At 35.5% G+C, this 22,322-nt stretch overlaps 2 protein-coding genes across 2 annotated transcripts in view; one reads left to right on the top strand and one right to left on the bottom strand.

The window, feature by feature from the left end:
• LOC136030997 (synaptotagmin-4-like) overlaps positions 1 to 16,930 on the top strand; it is a 340,989-nt gene extending 324,059 nt beyond the window's left edge. The window contains exons 9-10 of the mRNA XM_065710157.1: positions 6,593 to 6,786; positions 16,723 to 16,930. Coding sequence (XP_065566229.1) covers positions 6,593 to 6,786; positions 16,723 to 16,842 — 314 coding nt within the window. The 3' untranslated portion in view covers positions 16,843 to 16,930. The remainder of the gene's footprint in view (positions 1 to 6,592; positions 6,787 to 16,722) is intronic.
• The window catches only part of LOC136031000 (arginase-1-like), a 188,227-nt gene that overhangs the window by 125,448 nt on the left and 40,457 nt on the right, over positions 1 to 22,322 (bottom strand). The window lies entirely within an intron of this gene.

Genomic DNA, 22,322 nt, shown 5'->3' with positions numbered 1-22,322 from the left:
ATACACACATAGGGAAATATTATTAGTTGGATTATTTGCACTAGTTTTATCGATGTATGTTAGATAGACTGTGAAACATTAATTTTTGTTCGTTTTAAATTTCAACTTCGCTCTTTACTTCCCTTAGAAAAACTGTTTTTTAAATTAATCTTTGTCCATATTTAATCTAAATTTCATGTATCACAAACACTACCATGATCTATTTTATTTTTTACTGGGGGGAAGCCCCCTTTATATACACAATAGCTTCAGTTCGTTCAAAGTTTTAATGTTGTTTCTTACGTCCAGTTGATTTTTCTATGTAATTTGTGACGGTTTTAAAATAATGCTAGGAAATTCCTACCCCCTCCTCCTTGTAAATTTTCTCTCGGAAAGCTCCCCAAGGAAGTTTTTTTTCATAGAAAACTTTTCCCGCGGAAAATCCCCCCTACAAGAATCCCACCCCACAAAATGGCCAAATATTTCCCAATAACAAATGCCAAGGCTATGTTTAAAACCTTTTCTTTGAAGATTACAGAAACCAAATGGAACAATGAACTGATGAATTCAAATAACTCGACTTAATTTTCTTCCGAAATACTAAAGAAAAATGTAAAACAAAAGTGAATTTTTTTTCATCAAGAAATTATCAGGAAAAAAAAAATCAAGCTCAAAATCGCTCAAATTTTGGCCGTTGTCATAATTTTTCGGCACAGTAGGAAAAGTAACATTGGTTAAGAGTTACCGTAGTCTGCCTCAACAAATACAGGTTATCCGCATAACGGCAAAAAAACCATGATCGAAAAAAGCCCTTTACGGACTTGAACCTTTGAAGTCCTGATTCGAAGTCCAAGCTCTACCGACTAAACTACGAACTTTATTAATCTAGTTTAATCCATTGGATTTTGTAGGACCATAATTGAGGAATTTACAGCCCTTTTCCAGGGACTATGGAGTGTCAGGTATAAAGAATTTGCACAGCGTGAAGTGGAAAAACAATTTTTACTGCACAATATGCAGAATAATTGTACCTAGCTCATTCGGCATGCAGACCCGCTATATTTTACCTCTTCCCCCTTCTAATGTGCAAATATATAGCCCAATTTCTTTTCTAAAGTATTATGTTTTTTTATCTTGATTTGGTACATTTCGTTAGGATGTAGCGTCGGAGAAACATATTAGAAGACCACTAGGTAGGGCGTCTATCATGCAAGTACCTTTTTGACCATACTGATTCCAATGGTGCAACTTTGATTTTGATCTGATACTATTTTCAAGGGGTTTCAGGATCTTTTTCAAAATCATATTAAGATTTGTTTTCTCAGTAAACTTTTACTTTTAAGATTAACCGAAATAATAGCTACCATTCCTGGATCAATTTCCAATGGCAATTTTTTCTCCTAAGGCATTTTGTTTTAAAATGCGCTTTTCAACTGTTGGTTACTATAGGCTGTGGTTCGCTCTTTACTAGGCTTCAGACTCTGCTGCAACCATGATCGGAGCTACTGCTGCAACCATGATAGAACCCACAAAACCTTGATTTAAAAAAAACAGATACCGATATGCGCGATACGATACACGTGATACCAATACGCCCGATACCGATACACCGATACGCGAGGACGCATCAGTGCTACCTATGCAAAAAAAAAAAAAAAATTCCTTGGTGTTCAGGGTAGAGGAATGCACTTTTTTTTTGATCCGACGCTATTTCCAAAGGATTTCAGGCTCTTTTTAGGAATCACCATAAATTTGTTTCTGCAATAAACTTTTACTTTTAAGATTAACCTAAACGATAGTTCCCATTCTTGATTCAGTGTCGGATGTAAATTTTTTTCATTAAGCGTTTTTTTTTGAAAACATGTTTTTCAACTTTTGGTTACTATGGGCTGTCGTTCACTCTTTACTAGGTTGCAGCTACTGCTGCAACCATGATATTTTAAAGAATAATTTAATAAATAGATACTTTACCACCCAATTCCAAGAGAAAAAGACTCTTCTCATCAAGTGAGAGACAAAGAAACTCAAAAAAGAGGACAGTTGACTTCAAGCTGCTTCTAACTACAACCCCCCTCCCAAAAAATGAATATTAAGGAGAAATTTCCTAGCAAAAACCTTTCTCTAAAACCTAGAAACATACTTTCCATCTCAAGTCTTATTTATTGCACTTTTGCCCCCATGAAACATTTCAGCTGGCGTCTTCTGTGAGAACTATCTGTTCACATTAAACAAGACCTTTCAAACAGTTCGTGGTAGCGAACTGTAGTAAGGAGCGACCCGGCTCAATAGTAAACGAAACTCTTAAAAACTAAATTTTGATACTAAAAGATACATCAAAAGAATCGGATTTTAATGCTGATTTTTAATATAAAAGTTTCATCAAATTTAGTTATTGTCATCAAAAGTTACGAGCCTGAGAAAATTTGCCGTATTTTGGAAAATAGGGGGAAGCACCCCCTAAACGTCATAGATTTATCAGAGAACCCTAAAGTTTCAAGCTCCTATCTACAAAAATGTCGAATTTCGTATTTTTTTGCCAGAAGACCGATCACGGGTGCGTTTTTATTTGTTTGTTTGTTTTTTCCTTCTTTTTTCCCTAGGGGTCATCGTATCAACCAATTGGTCCCAGAATGTCGCAAGAGGGCTCATTCTAGCGAAAATGAAAAGTTCTAGTGCCCTTATTAAGTGACCAAAAAATTGAAGGGCATCTAGGCCCCCTCCCACGCTCTTTTTTGCCCCAAGTCAACGGATCAAAATTTTGATATATCCATTTTGTTCAGCATAGTCGAAAAAACATAATAACTATCTTTGGGGATGACTTACTCCCCCACAGTCCCCGGGGTAGGGGTTGCAAGTTACAAATTTTAACCAGTGTTTACACACAGTAATGGCTATTGGGAACTGTACAGACGTTTTCAGGGGACTTTTTTGGTTGGAGGGGGGTTGAGGGGAGGGAGCTATGGGGGAAGATTCTTACAGAATTGTTACAAAACTTAAACTTTAGTGTAAAGAGCGAGGTATTAACGAGGGGATAAACCCCCTCATAGACATAATAAGAATATCTATATATATATAAAAATAAGTTGTCTGTGTGGTGTGTGTGTTGAGTGACGTCATGTTTGTGTGTCGACTGACGTCATGTTTGTCGACTGACGTCATTATGAGGACTGAGCTGTATGCGTCATGAAGTTGTTTGTCGACTGACGTCATGTTTGTCAACTGATGAAATTACATACCGGGACACCAGGACACAAATGACGACCGGGACACAGGGAATATAAATGACGACCGGGAACCTCAAAGAGAAATTACAGACTGGGACACCCGGACACAAATCACGACCGGGACACAGGGAATATAAATGACGACCGGGACATAGGGACACAGTACAACGGGGACGCCGGGGGCACATGCGGGATATATAAATGACGATCGGGACACAGGGATTGTTTGAATAGAAATTACAGACCGGGACACAAATGACGACCGGGACACCGGGACACAGGGAATATAAATGACGACCGGGACACTCAAAGAGAAATTACAAGCTGGGATACCGGGACACAAATGACGACCGGGACACAGGGAATATAAATGACGACCGGGACTCAGGGACACATCATTAGAATAATGAGGTATAGATCTGAATACGGATTGTTTTTCCCATGGACAATTATATGTTGCATGTTCAAGAGTCAGTAAACCTGACAATCTATTTATATGCACAGACAATGGGACAGCGAAGAATGTTGTATATTTGCATGTTTTACGTAGTTAAAAACATATATATATATATATATATTATATATATATATATCTATCTCTATTCACAGGTGGGACACAGGGACACAACTACAATGGCGCGTAACTAATATGGCGCGTAACGACTTACGCGCGCGGGGGGGGCTTGGGGGGGGCGCGAAGCACCCCACCAACTAGGTGTTGGGGTGGCGAAGCGCCACCCCAACAGCTAGTAAGAATATACAAGTTGGTTACGTCAGTTAATTCTTAAGTTACGTATATTTTTTACTAATAAAAAAGTTCGTTAAAAATTAAAAGTTCTAGTTGCCTCTTTAAGTAATCAAAAAATTGGAGGGTAAATAGGCCTCCTCCCCCATCCCTTATTTCTCAAAACTGCCTGATCAAAACAAAGAGAAAGCCATCTAGCCAAAAAAAGAATTAATATGCAAATTTCATTTTAATAATTTATGTGCGGAGAGCCAAAAATCAAACATGAATTAATTCAAAAACGTTCAGAAATTAAATTGAAAAAAAAGTTTTTTAACTAAAAGTAAGGAGCGACATTAAAACTTAAAACGAACAGAAATTGCTCCGTGTATGAAAGGGGCTGTTCCCTTCTCAACGTCCCGCTCTTTACGCTAAAGTTTTTTACTGTTTAATAAAGTAGAATTGAGAGGAAGAGTCATATTTTAGCGCAAAGAGCGGGGCGTTGAGAAGGGAACAGCCTCTTTCATACATGGAGTAATTTCTGTTCGTTTAAAGTTTTAATGTCGCTCCTTACTTTCAGTTAAAAAAAACTAGTTTTTTATTTAATACTTCAAGAATCGAAATTGGATTTAGTTAAAATGTTTCCCTTGGAATGCATAAAAAAAAATAATCCATGGAAATCAGTCAAACTATTGGTAATTGATATAACATAATCTTTCATTTAATTTTAGGGTTTGGATTTTTAACCAGGGGTAGCCAACCCAAATGATTGTGCACGCCATTTTCGTATTGAACCATAACTTCACAGGCCACATGTAAGATTAGAACGATTCGATTTAGACTAATTACAGACATCATTTTGAGTGAGTCAGTAAATAAACATACACATTTTTCACAGATGCTCTAAATGATTAGGCCTATTAATAATTTAAAAATCGTGACTATGTACTGACAATAGATTGTGGCCCTTTGTGTAATTAATTAGACGTGTCTAAATTCTGTTGTTTGGTACTTAATCTAAAGAGCTGAAATAAAACTCCTTTGCTAATAAAGCTTGCCTTTTTCAAAGATTAAGGCCAATGTCCATTTCCGTGGAGATCCGCTAGATGGAAGGCAAACGATGAGAATAGTTTAAGAGACGGGGCACAAAACCCACGAGTTGTGTACTATGGTGTATACCTATAGATATATAATATAACTATATAATATAACTATAGCCTCTTGAGTTTTATATAACAATGGGTTTCCCATCTTACTCCCCAGTTACAACCCCTCAAAATTCCAAATTAATGTTCATGATATGTAACGATGGTGTATCCCTATACATAGTGTAACTGTTTGTCAATTTGCTGATGTGTAGAGCTGATCCATAGAGCTTAATTTGACTTAAGCTTACAAAATTTGGTACAAAATTAGTTTGTAATATGGTTACCAAATTCTGGTTACAATAAGAGTTGTTTTTCTGTCATCTAGTTAAACCTCGTAGTATCCATACTAATTCGTTCCTTAATGTTGCTTTGTAATACTGCTTCGGCCGGATTTCTCTTAAAGGCAGGAAAACCGTTTTTTCCAAGCTTCCTTCTATTTTAGTTTCAAAAATGTTTGCCTTTAATCTTTACTCTGATTGGTCAATTAAAAATTTGTTAATTGAAAGTTGAATATTGCTCAACTTGATAAAATACGAGCGAAACAAATAATTGGTACTGCATTAATTTCAATTTTATCCATTTGAGGAACAGAGTGACCGGGTCATTTAAAGAACTTTGGCTAAGGAATAGAAAATTTCCACCTCAATTTATAGATTTCTTCCAATTTAACGAACATATTGCTTTTTAGTGGATTTGACAAGATGAAGTAACCGTTTGTTTTATAGGCAATATTATATTTGTTTCATGTTTTATAACCATATGTTATTACATATTTAATGTTTTTCATTCCTACTTATATAAAACCTGTGCCACACTCATTTTCATTAAAATTTTTGATGAAGGAACGGAATAAAAAATTTAAGGTTTTTTTCGTCGGTATTTGGTACTACTCCTAAGTTACTCTAAGCTCCTCTTCACTAGAGTTAATTTTCAGCGAATATATCTTGATATTTATCCTTGCCTTGTTTAAATTCTGAGGATTTCTGTATGACTTTTTTTTTTATTCTGATGGTTTCTCTGGAACATTTACTCCTGGAATTTTCCAAATATACGATAATTTTTTCGAATAAAAAACTAATAGCCTGAGAACTATTTTTGAAAGTGTAAAATTTTACTACCGATTATTAGAACGTGGGACTTGATGTCCAAAAGTATTGTGGTAGAATTATAGCCTTAGATTAAGTATAGAATAAACTTGGAACTTAAATGACAGAATCACGCTTAAAATAAATGGAAAAAATGTTTTTTAACTTCAAATCTACGGACAGAACTAAACCAAAATAATTTTTGGTGGAAAAATCCTGCTGCGTGAAACAATTACCTTTTGAACGGCTTACTGATTGGGTTTTCTGTCTACATTGGGTTGACTCTTTAATACTACCAAAGCAGAGAGAGAAAAATTGAGACACATCCTTCGTGCTTACCATCACCATAATTTTACTTTCCTATCTTGTGTATATTTATTAGTGTAAGGTCATTACATTACGTCCAACTTATTTTTCTCATATCTTTTTTAGATCCTTACGTAAAAATATACTTGCTTTATAATGGTCAACGCGTAGCCAAGAAAAAAACTCACGTTAAGAAAAGAACCCTCAATCCTGTATTTAATGAGTCTTTCGTTTTCGACATCCCGCCTGATGCTCAAGGACTCGAGAACATAAGTCTAGAGTTCCTTGTCCTTGACTGGGACCGGGTAACCAAAAATGAGGTATGTAGTCTATATAATTTGTTTTTCTTAACTAAAAACGTGCATTAAGTGAGGCAAGAAAATGAAAGATATCAGCCAAGATAACAAAATAAACATGTAGCCAAGAGAGAACTAACATAAGAAAAGAGTTCTCAACCCTGTGTTGAATGAGTAATTCGTTTTTGGTATCCCTCTTTTGATCATCAATGGTTCAAGAAAGGAAGTCGAAAATTCGCTTCAGTAATTGGGACTGGGTAATCAAGAATGAGGCATGTAAGCCCGTCCTAAACTCTTTCTACTTTGGCTAAAATGATAATGAATACGGCAAAAACTGAACAACTTTTAGCCATGAAAATAAAACTTAACGTCGCACCGTAGCCAAGAAAGCACTTACGGATACAATAGAGCTTTCAACCCTGTGCTCAACGGATCTTCCGTGTTTGACATCTTATGTGATACTCAAGGATTCGAGACTATGAATCTGGAATTGCTGGTCCTTGATTTAGACTGGGCAAGCAAAAATGAGCTATGTAGCGCGCCCCATATGCTTCCTATTTTGGCTAAAAATATAAATAGGTGTTGCTAAAATGGCAAAGCTTTAGCCCCCCCCCCCCCAAAAAAAATAAGGTAGTAAGCAAGAAAGACCTCACGCCAACAAAAGAACCCCCAACCCGTGCTCAATCAATCTTCCGTTTTGACATCCTACCTGATGTTCAAGGACTCAAGAACATAATCTAGAATTCCTTTCTCGATTCGTGCTGGGTAACAAAAAATGAGGTATGGTTTGCATGGTGTATGGACTCAAGGGTATATGGACCCATGGGTATGGTTTGCATGGACTCAAGAACATAATCTAGAATTCCTTTCTCGATTAGTGCTGGGTAACCAAAAATGAGGTATGGTGTTTACATTCTTTTATGGAAAAATGTAGCTAAATGTGGCTTAAAAGTAACAAACCTTAGCCAAGATGATATAACATAACATTGTGGAAAAAATCACAAAAGGAAAAAAAAAACTAAGCCCTGTGTTGTGTGGCGTAATTTCGTCGAAACCCCGGGGGGAGGGGGGTTGGAGCCAGTCGTCCCAAATCAAATAAAAACGACAATGAAAACTAAAAAAATTAACCATATACTACCATAGGTAAAGATATACTAAAGAAAACTGACCCGTTTCTGTGGATGCTTGAATTATGCAGGCTTGCCTTAGTTTTGAAAAGATTTTTGAAGAAACTAAACATCATTTGGGGGCAGGGGGCAAACTGTAGTATGGGCTGGGGGAAACCAAGGTCTAGGAGGGGCTGTTTAACTCTCTGGAACATAGCAAATTATGCCCCTGCCTGTATTCAATGGATCTGAAACGTCCAATCCTCCACCTGAGGCTCAAGGACTTAAGAGTACATGTCTACAGTTCCTGGTCCTCAATTGGGAGTGGGGAACGAAACTGTAGCCTGTACCTTACCTTTCTACCTTACCAAAAATGTGGCTAAAACTGAAAGATGAACTGAAATGACTCGTTAATAAGGGCAAAAACTTTATACCTCGTCAGAATACTTCCTGTGTAAAAAATTATCAGTAATTTTCCTCCTTTTAAATATATTCCTGAGTATATTATAATGCTTTGAAATATAGCCTAAATACGCTTAATGCATTGTAATAACACAAATAAACAAGTTACATCACATCAATGTTAGATGTGATCATTAATCCTTCATCACTCCAATCATCCTCACATCAGTTCTTAAAATGAGGGATTATCTCCTTTCAAAAAATGCTGTGCACCAGATGGCACACGCAGCACGTGGCATGAATGTGGGACATCTGGCACAAAAAAGTGCCTGCGGAGTACGAAGAGGAAAGAGGTGTTAGAAATGTACCATACAAAGTAAATAAGTACGATTCAAAGATATGCCAGGTGATGGAGAAAATATTTTGCTGGAATTTAAACTAGTAAAAAAAAAGTAAATTTATTTTTGTTGAAACTTAGATTCGTGTTTCGAGTCCAAACAATTATTGAAGTTATTAAGCTTTAAATAGTTTTCAATAGAAAAATGTAATTTTCAGCTTGAATAAGTTTTATTAATCAAAATGGTTTGGATTTCAGCAGTAGATTGAAATTTCTTGAATACCATATTAAATTTGACTATGGTAATATTTAAAATAATTTGTTCAATAGAAATTCAAATCAAATATTAGAGTTACAACACAAAAAATGGAAGCTAGTTGTCATTTTGAGTTTAAAAAGACAATATAAAAATAGATAAATATATTTTTACTTTGAAATGAGTTGGATTTACTTGTCTACAAAACGCACACCCAGACATGTATAAACATTATCTTTTTATGACTTTTACAGGCAATTTTTTCCCCGCTTGTTTGTGCATTGCAAGAGTTTTGAAATAAACTTCCACTAATCTAGGTTTTAAGCCCGACAACCATAATTCTTCTATTTTTGTGTCATAGCAATGCTACAGTCATGAATACATATTCATCGCGACAAAAAGCCGCCAGACGCCAACAATAGGCAAGCAAAGCCGCAGTTTCTTGACTGTAGAAACCTCAATGGTTGCCAATCCAAGCAGCTAGTTAGCCTATACTATTGTATAGTCGTATGCAAGCCTGTATCCAGGGGGTTTAACCCCCTTCCCCAAAATGTTTGTCCGACTCGCAAAAACATAAAAAAATGAATATACACAAATTTTGACACGTTTTAAGGGCTTTTTTGTTCCCCCCCCCTCCCAAAAAAAACATCCCTTTGTAACCACTCCACTGAAAAAATCTTGGATACCACCCTGGTCATGTGATTTAGTTTCCTTATGCCATTGCTGGCGTCATTTATAGCCACTTTTTGTTTATAATTAAGTCTCATCTTCACTTTGCTTTCGTACATTATAGATACCCATCTCTCAAGAATAATTTTATTAAGCTATCCTGACACGAATATTGCGTTCATTAACAGTAAAAGGTTGTCAGCAAATAGAATAATTGGTTATATATTTTGCAATTCTATTCTGGTGAGTCTTTAGTCCCCCGCAAAAAATCAGTTTTTGAGCAAAAAACTATGTTTAGGTATTGTTTCTATTAAGTTTCAGCACGAAACCTATTTTCAGCTTATAATTAATATTTTAGATTAATAGAAACATACCATAGGAATTTCTTTTATCTCGTATTGGAAAAGTTACAATATATTAATAAAGGAGAAACAATTGTTTTTGGCTATTTAAAAAAAGACACAAAGTACAAACCTATTCGATTAGCCATTAGTGGCCGTTCGCTTATTATAGAGGGTTATGTTATGTATGTGTCAGTTACCCAATGGAACGTAAGCAGTCTTGTTCATACTACAGAAATAATCCCGTGGATTATAAGGACTGCCAAAACGGTCTGTTGCTAAAGTGTTAAAATTGCCAAAATATCGTGGCTTGGGTCACAAGACGCGCATGGTCGCTCTAAGTCACTTCTTTCATCTTTTTAATTTAGAGGAATAAAACTGTAGCTGATCAGAGCGCTGAATGGGAAAATGTATTTAAATTATTGTCATGCATAAAAATGTTTTGATATATATAAATATTTTGATATGATACAAATCATGTAATTGCATCTCATAAGTCTGCATTTTCAATTTGATAATAAAAGAGAAAAAAAATGCTACATTCAATGTAGCATGTGCTACGGTGCTACACATGATGAAATAGTGCTAAAATAGCACTATCATGATACAGATGGCAACCTTGGGCGCAAGCCGCGACACAAGAAAAATGTGCTACGGTGCTACACATGATGAAATAGTGCTAAAATAGCACTATCATGATACAGATGGCAACCTTGGGCGCAAGCCGCGACACAAGAAAAATGTGCTACGGTGCTACACATGATGAAATAGTGCTAAAATAGCACTACCATGATACAGATGGCAACCTTGGGCGCAAGCCGCGACACAAGAAAAATGTTTTTCTACTGTAGCACCAAAAATTGATATGTAGCAGGCAGATTTGGGCAATTGTAGCACTTTAGGAGCTGACCGTGGTGGCACCCCTGCCTTTCGTGTTTTACTGCCAAATTTGGTGATTTTACAGGTAATTCAGTAGCCTTATCGAAATTCAACTTATTTACTTTTCAACAGTGGGCATTCAATAAGGATCTGGAAATTAAACATTAGAAATCTAAAATGAAATTAAATATCCCTTAAATTTATTCGTTTATTCACTAATAATTTGTTCATTGTTAGCTTATTAGTTAAACAGTCAAACTAAAAATTTTGTTTTCATATTCTCCTAACTATCCTATCGATTGTCTCCGTGTCTTGTATAGAAACAATGTAATGCAAGTGTTTTTTTTTTGGTTTTTAACAAGAATTAAATTCCCTAATGAAAGCTCTGTATTTCAATGGAAAGCCTAGCGCGATCTAGGATACTCAAGTAATTTAAAGTGATTTTAAATAGATGTTGAATTCCCAACCTAAGCCACGAGTCTTCATTAAGGCCAAGGTATATAGCCAAGGTGAGGAAGAAACTCGTGGCCATTGTCCTACCAAAAAAATCCTAAATTTCTTGGCACGACTTTTCCAAATTATCATTTTTTTTTACCATTGTCCCCCTTCTACTACGAAAGAATACCGACGTACGTTCCTGATTTCGACAGGAATCGGAGTATGTTCAATTATTCTCAAGGAATTTAACACAATTTTAAACAGGAACTGAATTATCTGGGAAAAGCGTTCCGCTTTCCAAGGAAAGCGAAACGTGTTCTAATATGCTCAAGGGATTTATCGAGTTTGACGCGATTCTGGACAGGAATCGAATACCATACTCAAAGCCATGGATTTCCATGGAAAGGGGAGTTTGCTCTAATATTTTCTAAGAATTAAATTACTGCTCAAACATTTAACAGAAATTCAGTAGGAAATACGAATCCAAGAGTCACTTTTATCTTCCTCATCTGTTTTATATCGTTCAATGTTCCTTGTTACTTAGAAAAATTGCGCAATGGGCTATTTCGGCCATCGAAATGTATCCAACCTTCGAAAAAGAAGGCCGGATAAACTTGAAAATAATAATGAAAAACAGACAAATTATGGAAATAGGAAATACGGGGAAAATTAAAAATCTCAGGGTTATTAACAGGCTGATCAGTAGACTGTGGACCCAAAGACAGATTTATATGGGTCTGGAATACCCCCCCTACCCACACCACAGAATACTTGGGTTGAAATGTGTTTTCGGGAAAAATAGAATAAGATTACTTTGCGTGGATAAATCGTAAACAGGCAGTGCTTCCCACTTCTTCCGATTTTTGGGAATTTTCAATCCATCTCTTGACAAAAGAAAGCAGATCCTGAGACTACCGGAAACCTACCAAATCCCTGAATCCCCAAAGGATGTTGCTTTGTGGATATTGGTTGTTTTTCATGTAACAGTTATGTGTAATTTCTTAGGATTTTTTTTTTTCCTGAGCAAAAGGACACAGTTGCAAGCGGTATAATTTGTACCATTGGGCATAAGTATAAACCTTGTCAACTCATCTGTGGTTGCATTGATTTCCTGCTATGACCTTTCCAGCACCCTCGAGCTTTGTGTTTATCTTCAAGCATCTTCTTGTCTGCCCAAGAAGATGGGTGATTAGTTAGATCTAATTTGAAAGTAAAATGTATCCAGACATATGACATTACTTCATATGTAGGTATTTTTCATTCAAGTTATTTAATTTAAGTGTACTGTTTTACTATCAATTTTGATTTTACTAGTTATTACGTTGTTTTTCTTTTACTGCTGTATGTTAATACTAATTATTCATCTTTAGGGATATAGCTTTACTAATATGTAACTAGAACAAACGTCACTTCCCTTTATATTTCCTCCGCCAAAATCCTTTCACAAAATTCATTTTCAGTGTAACAATGAAACTTAATCATCTGCCATTTAGGAACATGATTTCGTTTCGTCTAATCCGTCTAAATAACTGATGTTGAAACTGTAAGCTAGTTGCTTCTCTCAATCACAATCAGCCTAGTCACTTAAATTGTAGCGTCCCGGCTAAGTGGTTGGCGCATTAGTGTAGGAATCCTTTGTCCTAGGGGCACAGCTTCAATCCCAGCTGTAACCAGCTATTTGGTTTGGGACGGGGGTCAGTGGTGTGACTCTGTAAGCTCAGACAGAGTTGACCCAGCTCTAAATGGGTACCTGGAGAAATCGGGGATGGTAAGCAGGAGGGATGCGTGAAAGCACAGGATTGTTGGCCCCCAGCCTCCCATTGCACTTCTTGGCTGAAGGGCCATGAAACGGAGATCAGCACCGCCGGTTTGGATCTTAAGGGTCTATTGCCGTCTTACTTACTTTATACTACCCTTAGTCCCTTAAATTTGAATTTTCCTGCAGTTGTTCAGTAAACCAAAAGTATTACATGACGTAAAGCTAATCTTTTTCTCAAGCCTTACGTTCAAAAATATTATCTCAATCATAAACACTCAAAAGTTACATTAATTCGCGTCCAGTCCTGTAATGGTCTTGTCCTAGCTTTTGCAGTTGTTTCCAGTGGCGAAATTCTAAATGAAGGGCTTTCGGTCATCTTGGAAGATGATTAACCCTATCCTTGTCAAATGGAACTTTTAAAAATAGATTAGATTAGTCTTCTGCGGAAAAGTTTATCCTGATATAACGATGGTTGAAGTTCTCAGAAAATTTGTTCATAGCCGACTTTTTATCGTCTTAGCAAAAAGACGCAAAGATAGCTTGGCAAATATATAAAATGTTTGAATAGCTCTCTCACTGAAAGATAAACATTTAAAAAACATTAAATTTTATTTGCCATTCAACAATCTTTCCAATATAACAATGGCTAACGTTGTCCTTGTGCAACAACCACCGCCTCCCTCCTATGGTCTAGACGTAGCTTAAAGATAAAGGACCTTTTTAGAAGACAAGGGAGTGATAATCCTAAAAATAGTTCGCAGCACTTCCATCTGAAAGTATTTACCTTAGTTTAAACACGGTAGAAGAAATTGGCAAGTTCGCCAGGGGCACGGAAAGTAGTGATCATACAGACGACAGATAGAAAAAGCTAAAAGTTGAGACTGAAGAAAAGCTATTTGTCCACTTGTGGCTTTTATAAAAATGCAATCGTTTACACACAGACAAGATTCAGTTTTGACTATCAAACAGTTCGTGGTAACGAACTGTAGTAAGGAGCGACCCGGCTCAATAGTAACCAAAACTCTAAAAAATTGAATTTTGATATCAATAGCTACACCAAAAGAATCGCATTTTAATGCTGATTTTAAATATATAAGTTTCATCAAGTTTAGTCTTACCCATCAAAAGTTACGAGCCTGAGAAAATTTGCCTTATTTAAGAAAATAGGGGGAAACACCCCCTAAAAGTCATATAATCTTAACGAAAATCACACCATCGGATTCAGCATATGAGAGAACCCTTCTGTAGAAGTTTCAAGCTCCTATCTACAAAAATGTGTAATTTTGTATTTTTTGCCAGAAGACAAATCACGGGTGCTTGTTTATTTGTTTTTTTTTTCCCAGGGGTCATCGTATCGACCAAGTGGTCCTAGAATGTCGCAAGAGGGCTAGTGCCCTTTTTAAGTGACCAAAAAAATTGGAGGGCATCTAGGCCCCCTCTCACGCTCATTTTTTTCCCAATGTCAACGGATCAAAATTTTGAGATAGCCATTTTGTTCAGCATAGTCGAAAACAATAATAACTATGTATTTGGGGATGATGTACTCCCCCACAATCCCTGGGGGAGGGGCTGCAAGTTACAAACTTTGAACAGTGTTTACATATAGTAATGGTTATTGGGAAGTGTACAGACGTTTTCAGGGGATTTTATTTTGTTTGGGGGGTGGGGCTGAGGGGAGGGGGCTATGTTGGAGGATCTTTCCTTGGAGGAATCTGTCATGGGGGAAGAAAAATTAAAGGAAAAGGGCGCATGATTTTCTAGCATTACTATAAGAAAACAATGAAAAATAAACATGACAACGTTTTTTCAAATGAAAGGAAGGAGTAGCATTGAAACTTAAAACGAACAGAGATTATAACGCATATGAGGGGTTCTAAAAATACTTTAGCATAAAGAGCGAGGTATTTAGGAGGAGATAAATACCTCACTCTTTATGCTAAAGTATTTTTAGTAATTTCAACTATTTATTCTACGGCCTTTCTGATTCAGGGGTCATTCTTAAAGAATTGGGACAAAACTTAAGATTTAGTGTAAAGAGCGAGGTATTAACGAGGATACAAACCCCCTTGTATACATAATAAAAATATAAGATTGTGAAAGTTTGTTACGTAAGTTGCTAATTTATAAGTTACGTATAATTTTTACTAATAAAAACGTTCGTTAAAAATTAAAAGTTCTAGTTGCCTTTTTAAGCAACCGAAAAATTGGAGGGCAACTAGGCCTCCTTCTCCACCCCTTATTTCTCAAAATCGTCTGATCAAAACTAAGAGAAAGCCATTTAGCCAAAAAAAGAATTAATATACAAATTTCATTTTAATAATTTATGTGCGGAGAGCCAAAACCAAACATGCATTAATTCAAAAACGTTCAGAAATTAAATAAAAAAAACTATTTTTTTTAGCTGAAAGTAAGGAGCGTCTTTAAAACTTAAAACGAACAGAAATTACTCCGTATATAAAATGGTTTGTCCCCTCCGCAATCCCTCGCTCTTTACGCTAAAGTTTGATTCTTTGTCACAATTCTACTTTTTAAAACAATTAAAAACTTGACGTATTAAAAACTTGAGCTTTAGCGTAAAGAGCGAGGCGTTGCGGAGGGGACAAACCATTTTATATACGGAGTAATTTCTGTTCGTTTTAAGTTTATAATTTTGACATCTATAAGGTGGTTAGCGTCATTAAACCCCAAAACTGCCATTGACAATGAGTGGCGAGAAAATCCAGAGAGTGTCAGTGATGATGATATAGGAGCAACGACTGCAGTGTATTACCGCAAATTGGCTTTGAGTGCAGCAATCGACCGGAGAAACAAACTATTGCTATGCTTATCAGAGTTCTGAATAACTCTAAGGAAGAAGAAAAATGCATCTTTTCTTTGTCATTCGAGTCCAGCGATCAATTGGAGAAACAAACTATTTCCATGCTTAGCAGAGTTCTGAAGAAGAAGAAGAATTCTTTTTCTTGCCGTTTTCAAAAGTAACTTCAGAAAGACCATCCTGATTACTAAAGGAAGTAAAGACAGACACAAAGAATAGTTTGGCAACAATAAATTTGGGTTCCACGACTTAGACAAAACGTGGATTAAACAAACTAGAGTTACCGTGAACACACTGGATGTTGACCCCCTCGTAAAGAGCTTAAATTGAGTAGAAGCATTTGCAAACACAGCTGACTCATAGTTTGATCAGAGTGTAATACGTGCATAAAAAACCATGTGATAGAAACAGGTTAGCTGCATTTGTTTTTGCTGTTTATCTCGTGGCTCATCTCCTTCGCGTATAGGCTTTCTTTTTCATTTTTCAGAGCAAAATACATAAGCCGCTTTTTCTCCTCTCTATCCTGTCGTTTTACATGTGGCAGGGACGCCGCCACATGATTTTTATGGGGGGGGGGTTAATTTAATGGACTGGCGGGATGGTAATCAATTAAAGGGATCGAAATATATTAATAAATTGAATTATCGTAATTTGAATGACATTATCAAATGGATCTGAAGACAAACGAGGCGCAAATACAAAGTTATCCTGTTTCGCGAGTTAAGTTTTTATTTTCTTTCTTTTTACCAGGAAAGGCTTTTGTTCCCTGACCCCTCTCTGGTTGTGCACGTGGTACCTACTAAATACTATGGGTTGGTACCACCACTTTGTTTTTTCACGAAGCACTAGATGGCAGTATATTTTTGTTGAAATGAAATAAGCACAAGGTCTGTGTCTTGCAATTTGTCTATGACCACATATGAAATATTAATTGGCACTTGTATTTTTGACTTTTCAGGTTATTGGAAGGCTCGAGCTTGGGGGATCAAATGCGAGCGGCAGTGCTTTACAACATTGGAATGAGGTATTAAACGCCCCAAGAAGACAAATCGCTGAATGGCATAAATTAAGAGATTAATTTTTTTTTCTTGTTTTAGTCACGTAAATCTTTCAGCGAAGAGATAAATGTAGCACTAGAAAAACACAATAGAAGGCGATTGTCAATATATGGCAAGTAAATCCCTACTATTCAAATAGAAGTATCCAACGATGAAGTATTTTTTTTTACTTTTTTTTAGTCACAAATTTTGTTCAGTAGAGGAGTAAAAGTAGACCCATCAACTCCCGTCTTTAAAATACTAATGAATGTTTCTTCACTTCCCTTAAAAAAGAGTCAAACAATATCGATAGTTTAAGAAGAACCCGAAAAAAGAGCTGCTTCCAAAATTGATCCCATGACAAGCGTACCCTTGAATGAAAGCGGACCTTTACATAATTAATGTAAGGTATTAAAGGGTGCTAATATGCCCGGATATTGTTCGCCGGCACCAAGAGAAAACGGTCGAACGCCAACACCATGTACGTAAATAATCCTTAGCAAGACTTTAGATTTATCTTTGTTTGAAAAACATCCTTTCATTATTAGGTCCAAGGAGAACTAATTTACAAAGATTTAAGGCGAGATAAGGATTTTTTTCTTCATTAAAAAAAAAAGAAAGACACAAAAACGGTATTTTCCAAAACCTATGATTTTGAAACCCCCTAACCTCCCATTTGGATACAGTCATAAATTCAATGATAACTATTTAAGATTTTTGAGATCAAAACGTGACTATTCTAAATAAAACAAACTTGGAACTTCCCCTTTGCATCCTCAATGATACCAAAATACCCGAAAACGTATTTTTAAAGTTTAAATTAAACTATAAAGAAAAATAATTTGTATTTATTTTTATATATTATTCACACCCATGAGAAACAGTGAGAGTAGTTTTTTTTTGTTTCAAGTAAAACTAGCATTTTCAGCGCACATGACAAACACCCAACGATCACAGTATGAAGCTTTTTTTCGTTTTCTATTACAGCGCAATCTTACTAATTATACAAACGTTCACGTTACATTTTTCTCTTTACAGGAATTTAGTTGCATCCGATTTACACACTTAACTGGATACATTATCCAAACAGCTAAAATAGCCTCAATTTATTACTACTATATGTAAACGTTAGAAAATCATTATTTTAAGGCTATCTGTTTTTCAACATTCGCTGAACTATGAAAATTAGCTAATTAGATTACCCTATGGCAGGCACAAAGGTAGACATATCAAGTTGGGAGGTGAGGTAAGGCTTTGAAAAGATCGCAACAAAAAAGCGAATTGTCGGGGAATTGAAAAGAATTTTCGGGAAAATCTTGCGATTTTCGGGGAGCACTCCGTTCCAAAGGATCCCCCTCCTCCTGGGTATGGGTCTGTCTTGTGAAACTCATCCTTGCGTTTTGATCTTTGCATTACACTGTTCTTTTTTAAGCTTTATATCAATATCCAAATGAAGGGTTTCTCTCCCTCTCTCTGGTAAAGAAACTGATCAGTGGACTTGCTCCTTAATAAATAATTTCACGTATTTAGGTAAATTATAGTATTCCATTTGATTCTTTAGAATTCAAGTTCACTACCATAACACACCCATTCGAAGGACCCCTTCTCTTAACTACAGTTAAGGTAATGACCTAGCTTCTCAAACAATCCATTAGATTTCTTTGGCTAAAGAGCCTGACTATTTATTATTTTTTTTTCGGTTGATCTACAAATTAAAAATATAGTTCTTGGGGTTTCGTATAAATTATGAAATGGGCTTTAATAAACTCCAAGGACTTTAACTTTACTCAAAGTAATTGTGAGTGTACAATAGTGGGTTAGTACCAACATCCTATTGGCCAGCCCTGAGGAAAGCTATGACAAGGTTTGTGGTTTATTACAGGTAATTCGAGGGACTGAACTCTGTGTAATGGCCTAATATTTATTCCCTTTTTAACATACTGTATTGATATTAAGGAGGGGGGATTCGCCTCTTTTATACCGTCTTTAAATAGAATTCCTCTTTTTAAAGCTTTGTTATAGTTTTTTTTTGTTGAAAAACGATCACACACGGATAAAGTCCTGTTTAGTTCTTTTTATTACGAATTTAATCTGCATTAATCTTACTGGTGATCATACAATAGAGACATCTAGTCCCCCCCCTCCCAATTAGGTATATCAACAGCACTATACCTAAAGGAACGAAGTTCCCAAATGTATATTTCAAAGGCCAGTTTTATGCTTGAGAAATGGATCCAAGGATATGAAATTGAATTTCACATCCTTGGATCACCCTGTTAAGCTCTCTTCCGCCCCACCCCCCCCCAGCCCCATTTAAACGTAAAATATTTTAAATGAGATTACTTGATGAGACAGACAAAATATCAGCGAAATGAGTCGTTTCTGAAAAGCTAAAGGCATTACGATTTATGGAAAAAAGAAAATAGTCAGGCTCTTTAGGTGTGACACCATCTATATATTACTAGGAAGCACCGCGAAAGGTTTACAGCATAAATGGTGCTTAAATAGGTGCCCGAGTATGGCAGGTATATTGTATAAAATAAACGCCCAAGCTTAGCAAATATATTACTGCTATGCATATCATGGAGAAAGAAAAAGAGTAATGGCCAGGTCCTACAAAAATTTTGTCGTGAGATTTCACTATTAACTTGGGGCCACGTTGAATGTATATATTTTGAAGTTAGGGTCGTAATTCCATGAGTTTGGCCAGATGCAAGCTCTACTTTTTGGAGACCTTGGAAAGATCATCTGATGCTGATATTAATGACAAGGCTGTATTCAGGGGAGGAGGTATCAGTTTTGACCCCCCCCCCCCCCAAAAAAAAAAGGTCCAACTCGTAAAACTGTAATAAAAATGTATGTAAACAGATTTTTGACCTTTTTTAAGGTTTTTCTTAGTAAAAAAAAAAATAAATAAATAAATACACCCTAGACGGCTGATAACAGATACTAAACGGCCATACTGGTTCTGATCCTATAAAACTGATGCACTACATTAGTAACTGGAGGGCAGCGCAACTTCTGACATAAATTTTTTATTCAGTTCAATATACTGGGCCATCTATTGGTTGCTTAATACAAAATAGAAACTATTATCATTTAAAAGTATTAACATATATATGTAATTAAAATAAGTCACAAAAATTTTTCGGAATGTAATGATGTATAAGTTTTGTCATTATGTTTAGTTCAGAGTAGGACATAAACTCCACTGGTATCAAGATTAGCATTGCTTGTGGACTAGCCCCCTACTCTTTAATTTTCCGTTAAAAGAAATTATTTACTTAGATACGTGTCAATAAAATTTCTGCTCTGGACTTAGAGCTAATTATTTAGGCCTACGAAATAAATCAATTATGCTATACTCTTGAAATTAGTACGACGTTTCCTTGATTGGCGTGACTCCAGGTTAACGGCCAGATTATACAGATTCTAACCTTCCTTCTTATGTATCTATCTTTATCCGCACAGAAGAATGTATAAAGACTCAAGTTGCATATTCAGATATATACCCTGAACATTGAAAGAAGCTATTGACAGACCATACCTGTTCTAGTTTTTTTTTATTGTGGCTGTTTATTGAAAGTATTTTCAGTTTCTGTATTTAACTTCAGTTTGATAGATTTAATAACTTGACCACTTTTGTCTATATACGACAAAGTACTAAGTGAGACATTGATTTTTTATTGACATTTTGATAGTTTGATCTTTGGAATTTGACATTGACATTTTTGGACATTGTCTATAGCCAAAAAGTATTGGAAACTAATGAGGAGATAGCTGAGATCGTCTAAAAAAAAGTCACAAATGTCATCATGTGTTACCCAACATTATTGTGAAGCTAATTTTAAGGAGGCGATTTATATTTAGGCTATTATATTTAAACCCCTTTTTGCTTTATATAGCTGAAGATAAAAGACTGCCAAAAAACTAAAGCTCTTTTTCGTTTTGACTTGTTTTTCTTTAATTTTGACTTTACTTTTCTTTTGAATTTGAATTAAAATCACACTTCAGTCCATTCAGATTTAACCTAGGTGAAGCTTATTTCGCATTGTATAGTTAATCTGGGCAACGTTGCGTTGTGAGTGGCGCTATTCGTTTTCAATTATTGTTACGTTCATATTAAAGCGCCTTAAATTTTCGCCAATTCAGAATCCTATTTCTTTTAACTATAGCTATTTCCCTTAGATGGTTTGACTTGTCCTCTCAACCAGTTGTGCTATATTTTGTCATATTAAACTTAGTTGTTATATATATTATTTAAATACACTTAAACTACGGCTTTTCTTGGCTTCTTATTTTATGATAAATCTAGCATATTTGGTTTCTCTGCGCACTTCTTGGCAAGAATTTTATGATGTGTCAATGCGTTTGTATTTTAAGTTACATAATAAGAAAAACTTCAAAAGAAGAAAATACCGGCATATTTACAGCCAGTGAAAAAAGGACATTAAAAAGCAAATCCTAAAACAAAGACATCATCTTTTAATTAGAAATCAAAGGGCGTTCTTTATAAAATTTCTTGCTTCCTATATTTTTAATTAAGTACAAAGGACATCAAAATGAAAACATTTTTTGTCACTTGGACCAAGTTTTGGTCTATCAAGATTTCAGTCTAGACCTGAGAAGATACGTTGGTCTTCGTCCTGTACCTGTTATACACCAATTTCTTTGTCTGAGGACAAAATTGATTATTTTATTTGCCACTTTTGCCAGTGGTGATTGCCATTTTAACCAGTTTGCGTCTTTTTGCCACTTTTATTTGCCTGTTTTGCGACTAGTTTTGTTTTATATATAAATTTCTGGTATTTTTTTTTAGCTCCAATAAAGCACAATAGACATCAAAATGAAAACATTATAGTCCATTAGACGAGTTTTAGGTCTAATCATTCATAAGAACTCCAATTTGTTCAGATTTTCCTTTTATTACCAAAGAATTACCATTTTGTCAGTGTTGCCATACTGAAGCATAAAAATTAGTAACCAAGCTAAACTTTTTAATTTCTTTTTAATTTGACTCTGCCTTTTGACTTTAAAAATTCAAGCATAAAAATCCAAAGACATTCCATAAAGATAACTTGATTTCCAAAGACAACTACAGCTTCGAAGGAAGCTAAGCCTTCTTAAGGATAACTGAATAAAAATCAAACAATGAATGGTGATTCAAGAAATAAAATCCGAGTTCATATTTTTACTGCGTCTTTAAAAGCCTATTGCTTACCAGGTGTGGCATCATCTAACATTTGGCTAGGTGGCGAAATATTATAATGTAGAAGAGAAAAATCTCAATTAATTATTTCATTATAAATGGGGCTCAAATAAGTTTATCCAATATAATAGAGATATATCTGCTTGGAAAAGGTTTTTACTACTGTTCAAATATTTTTTTTCTGAAAACTGCAATTTTCTGAGATTTTTCTTTTATTTATTTAAAAATTATAAATCTTTAAGGGCATTGCCACATTTTCACCAGTGTTGCCATATTAAGTTAAGTATTTAAGAATGACGGCACTAGATCCTC

The sequence above is a fragment of the Artemia franciscana genome, chromosome 9 (assembly GCF_032884065.1).
Source record: "Artemia franciscana chromosome 9, ASM3288406v1, whole genome shotgun sequence".
In the NCBI taxonomy this organism is placed as follows: Eukaryota; Metazoa; Arthropoda; class Branchiopoda; order Anostraca; family Artemiidae; genus Artemia; species Artemia franciscana.
The sequence above is the reverse complement of the archived record's forward strand: the minus strand, read 5'-3'. Positions and strand labels throughout refer to the sequence as shown.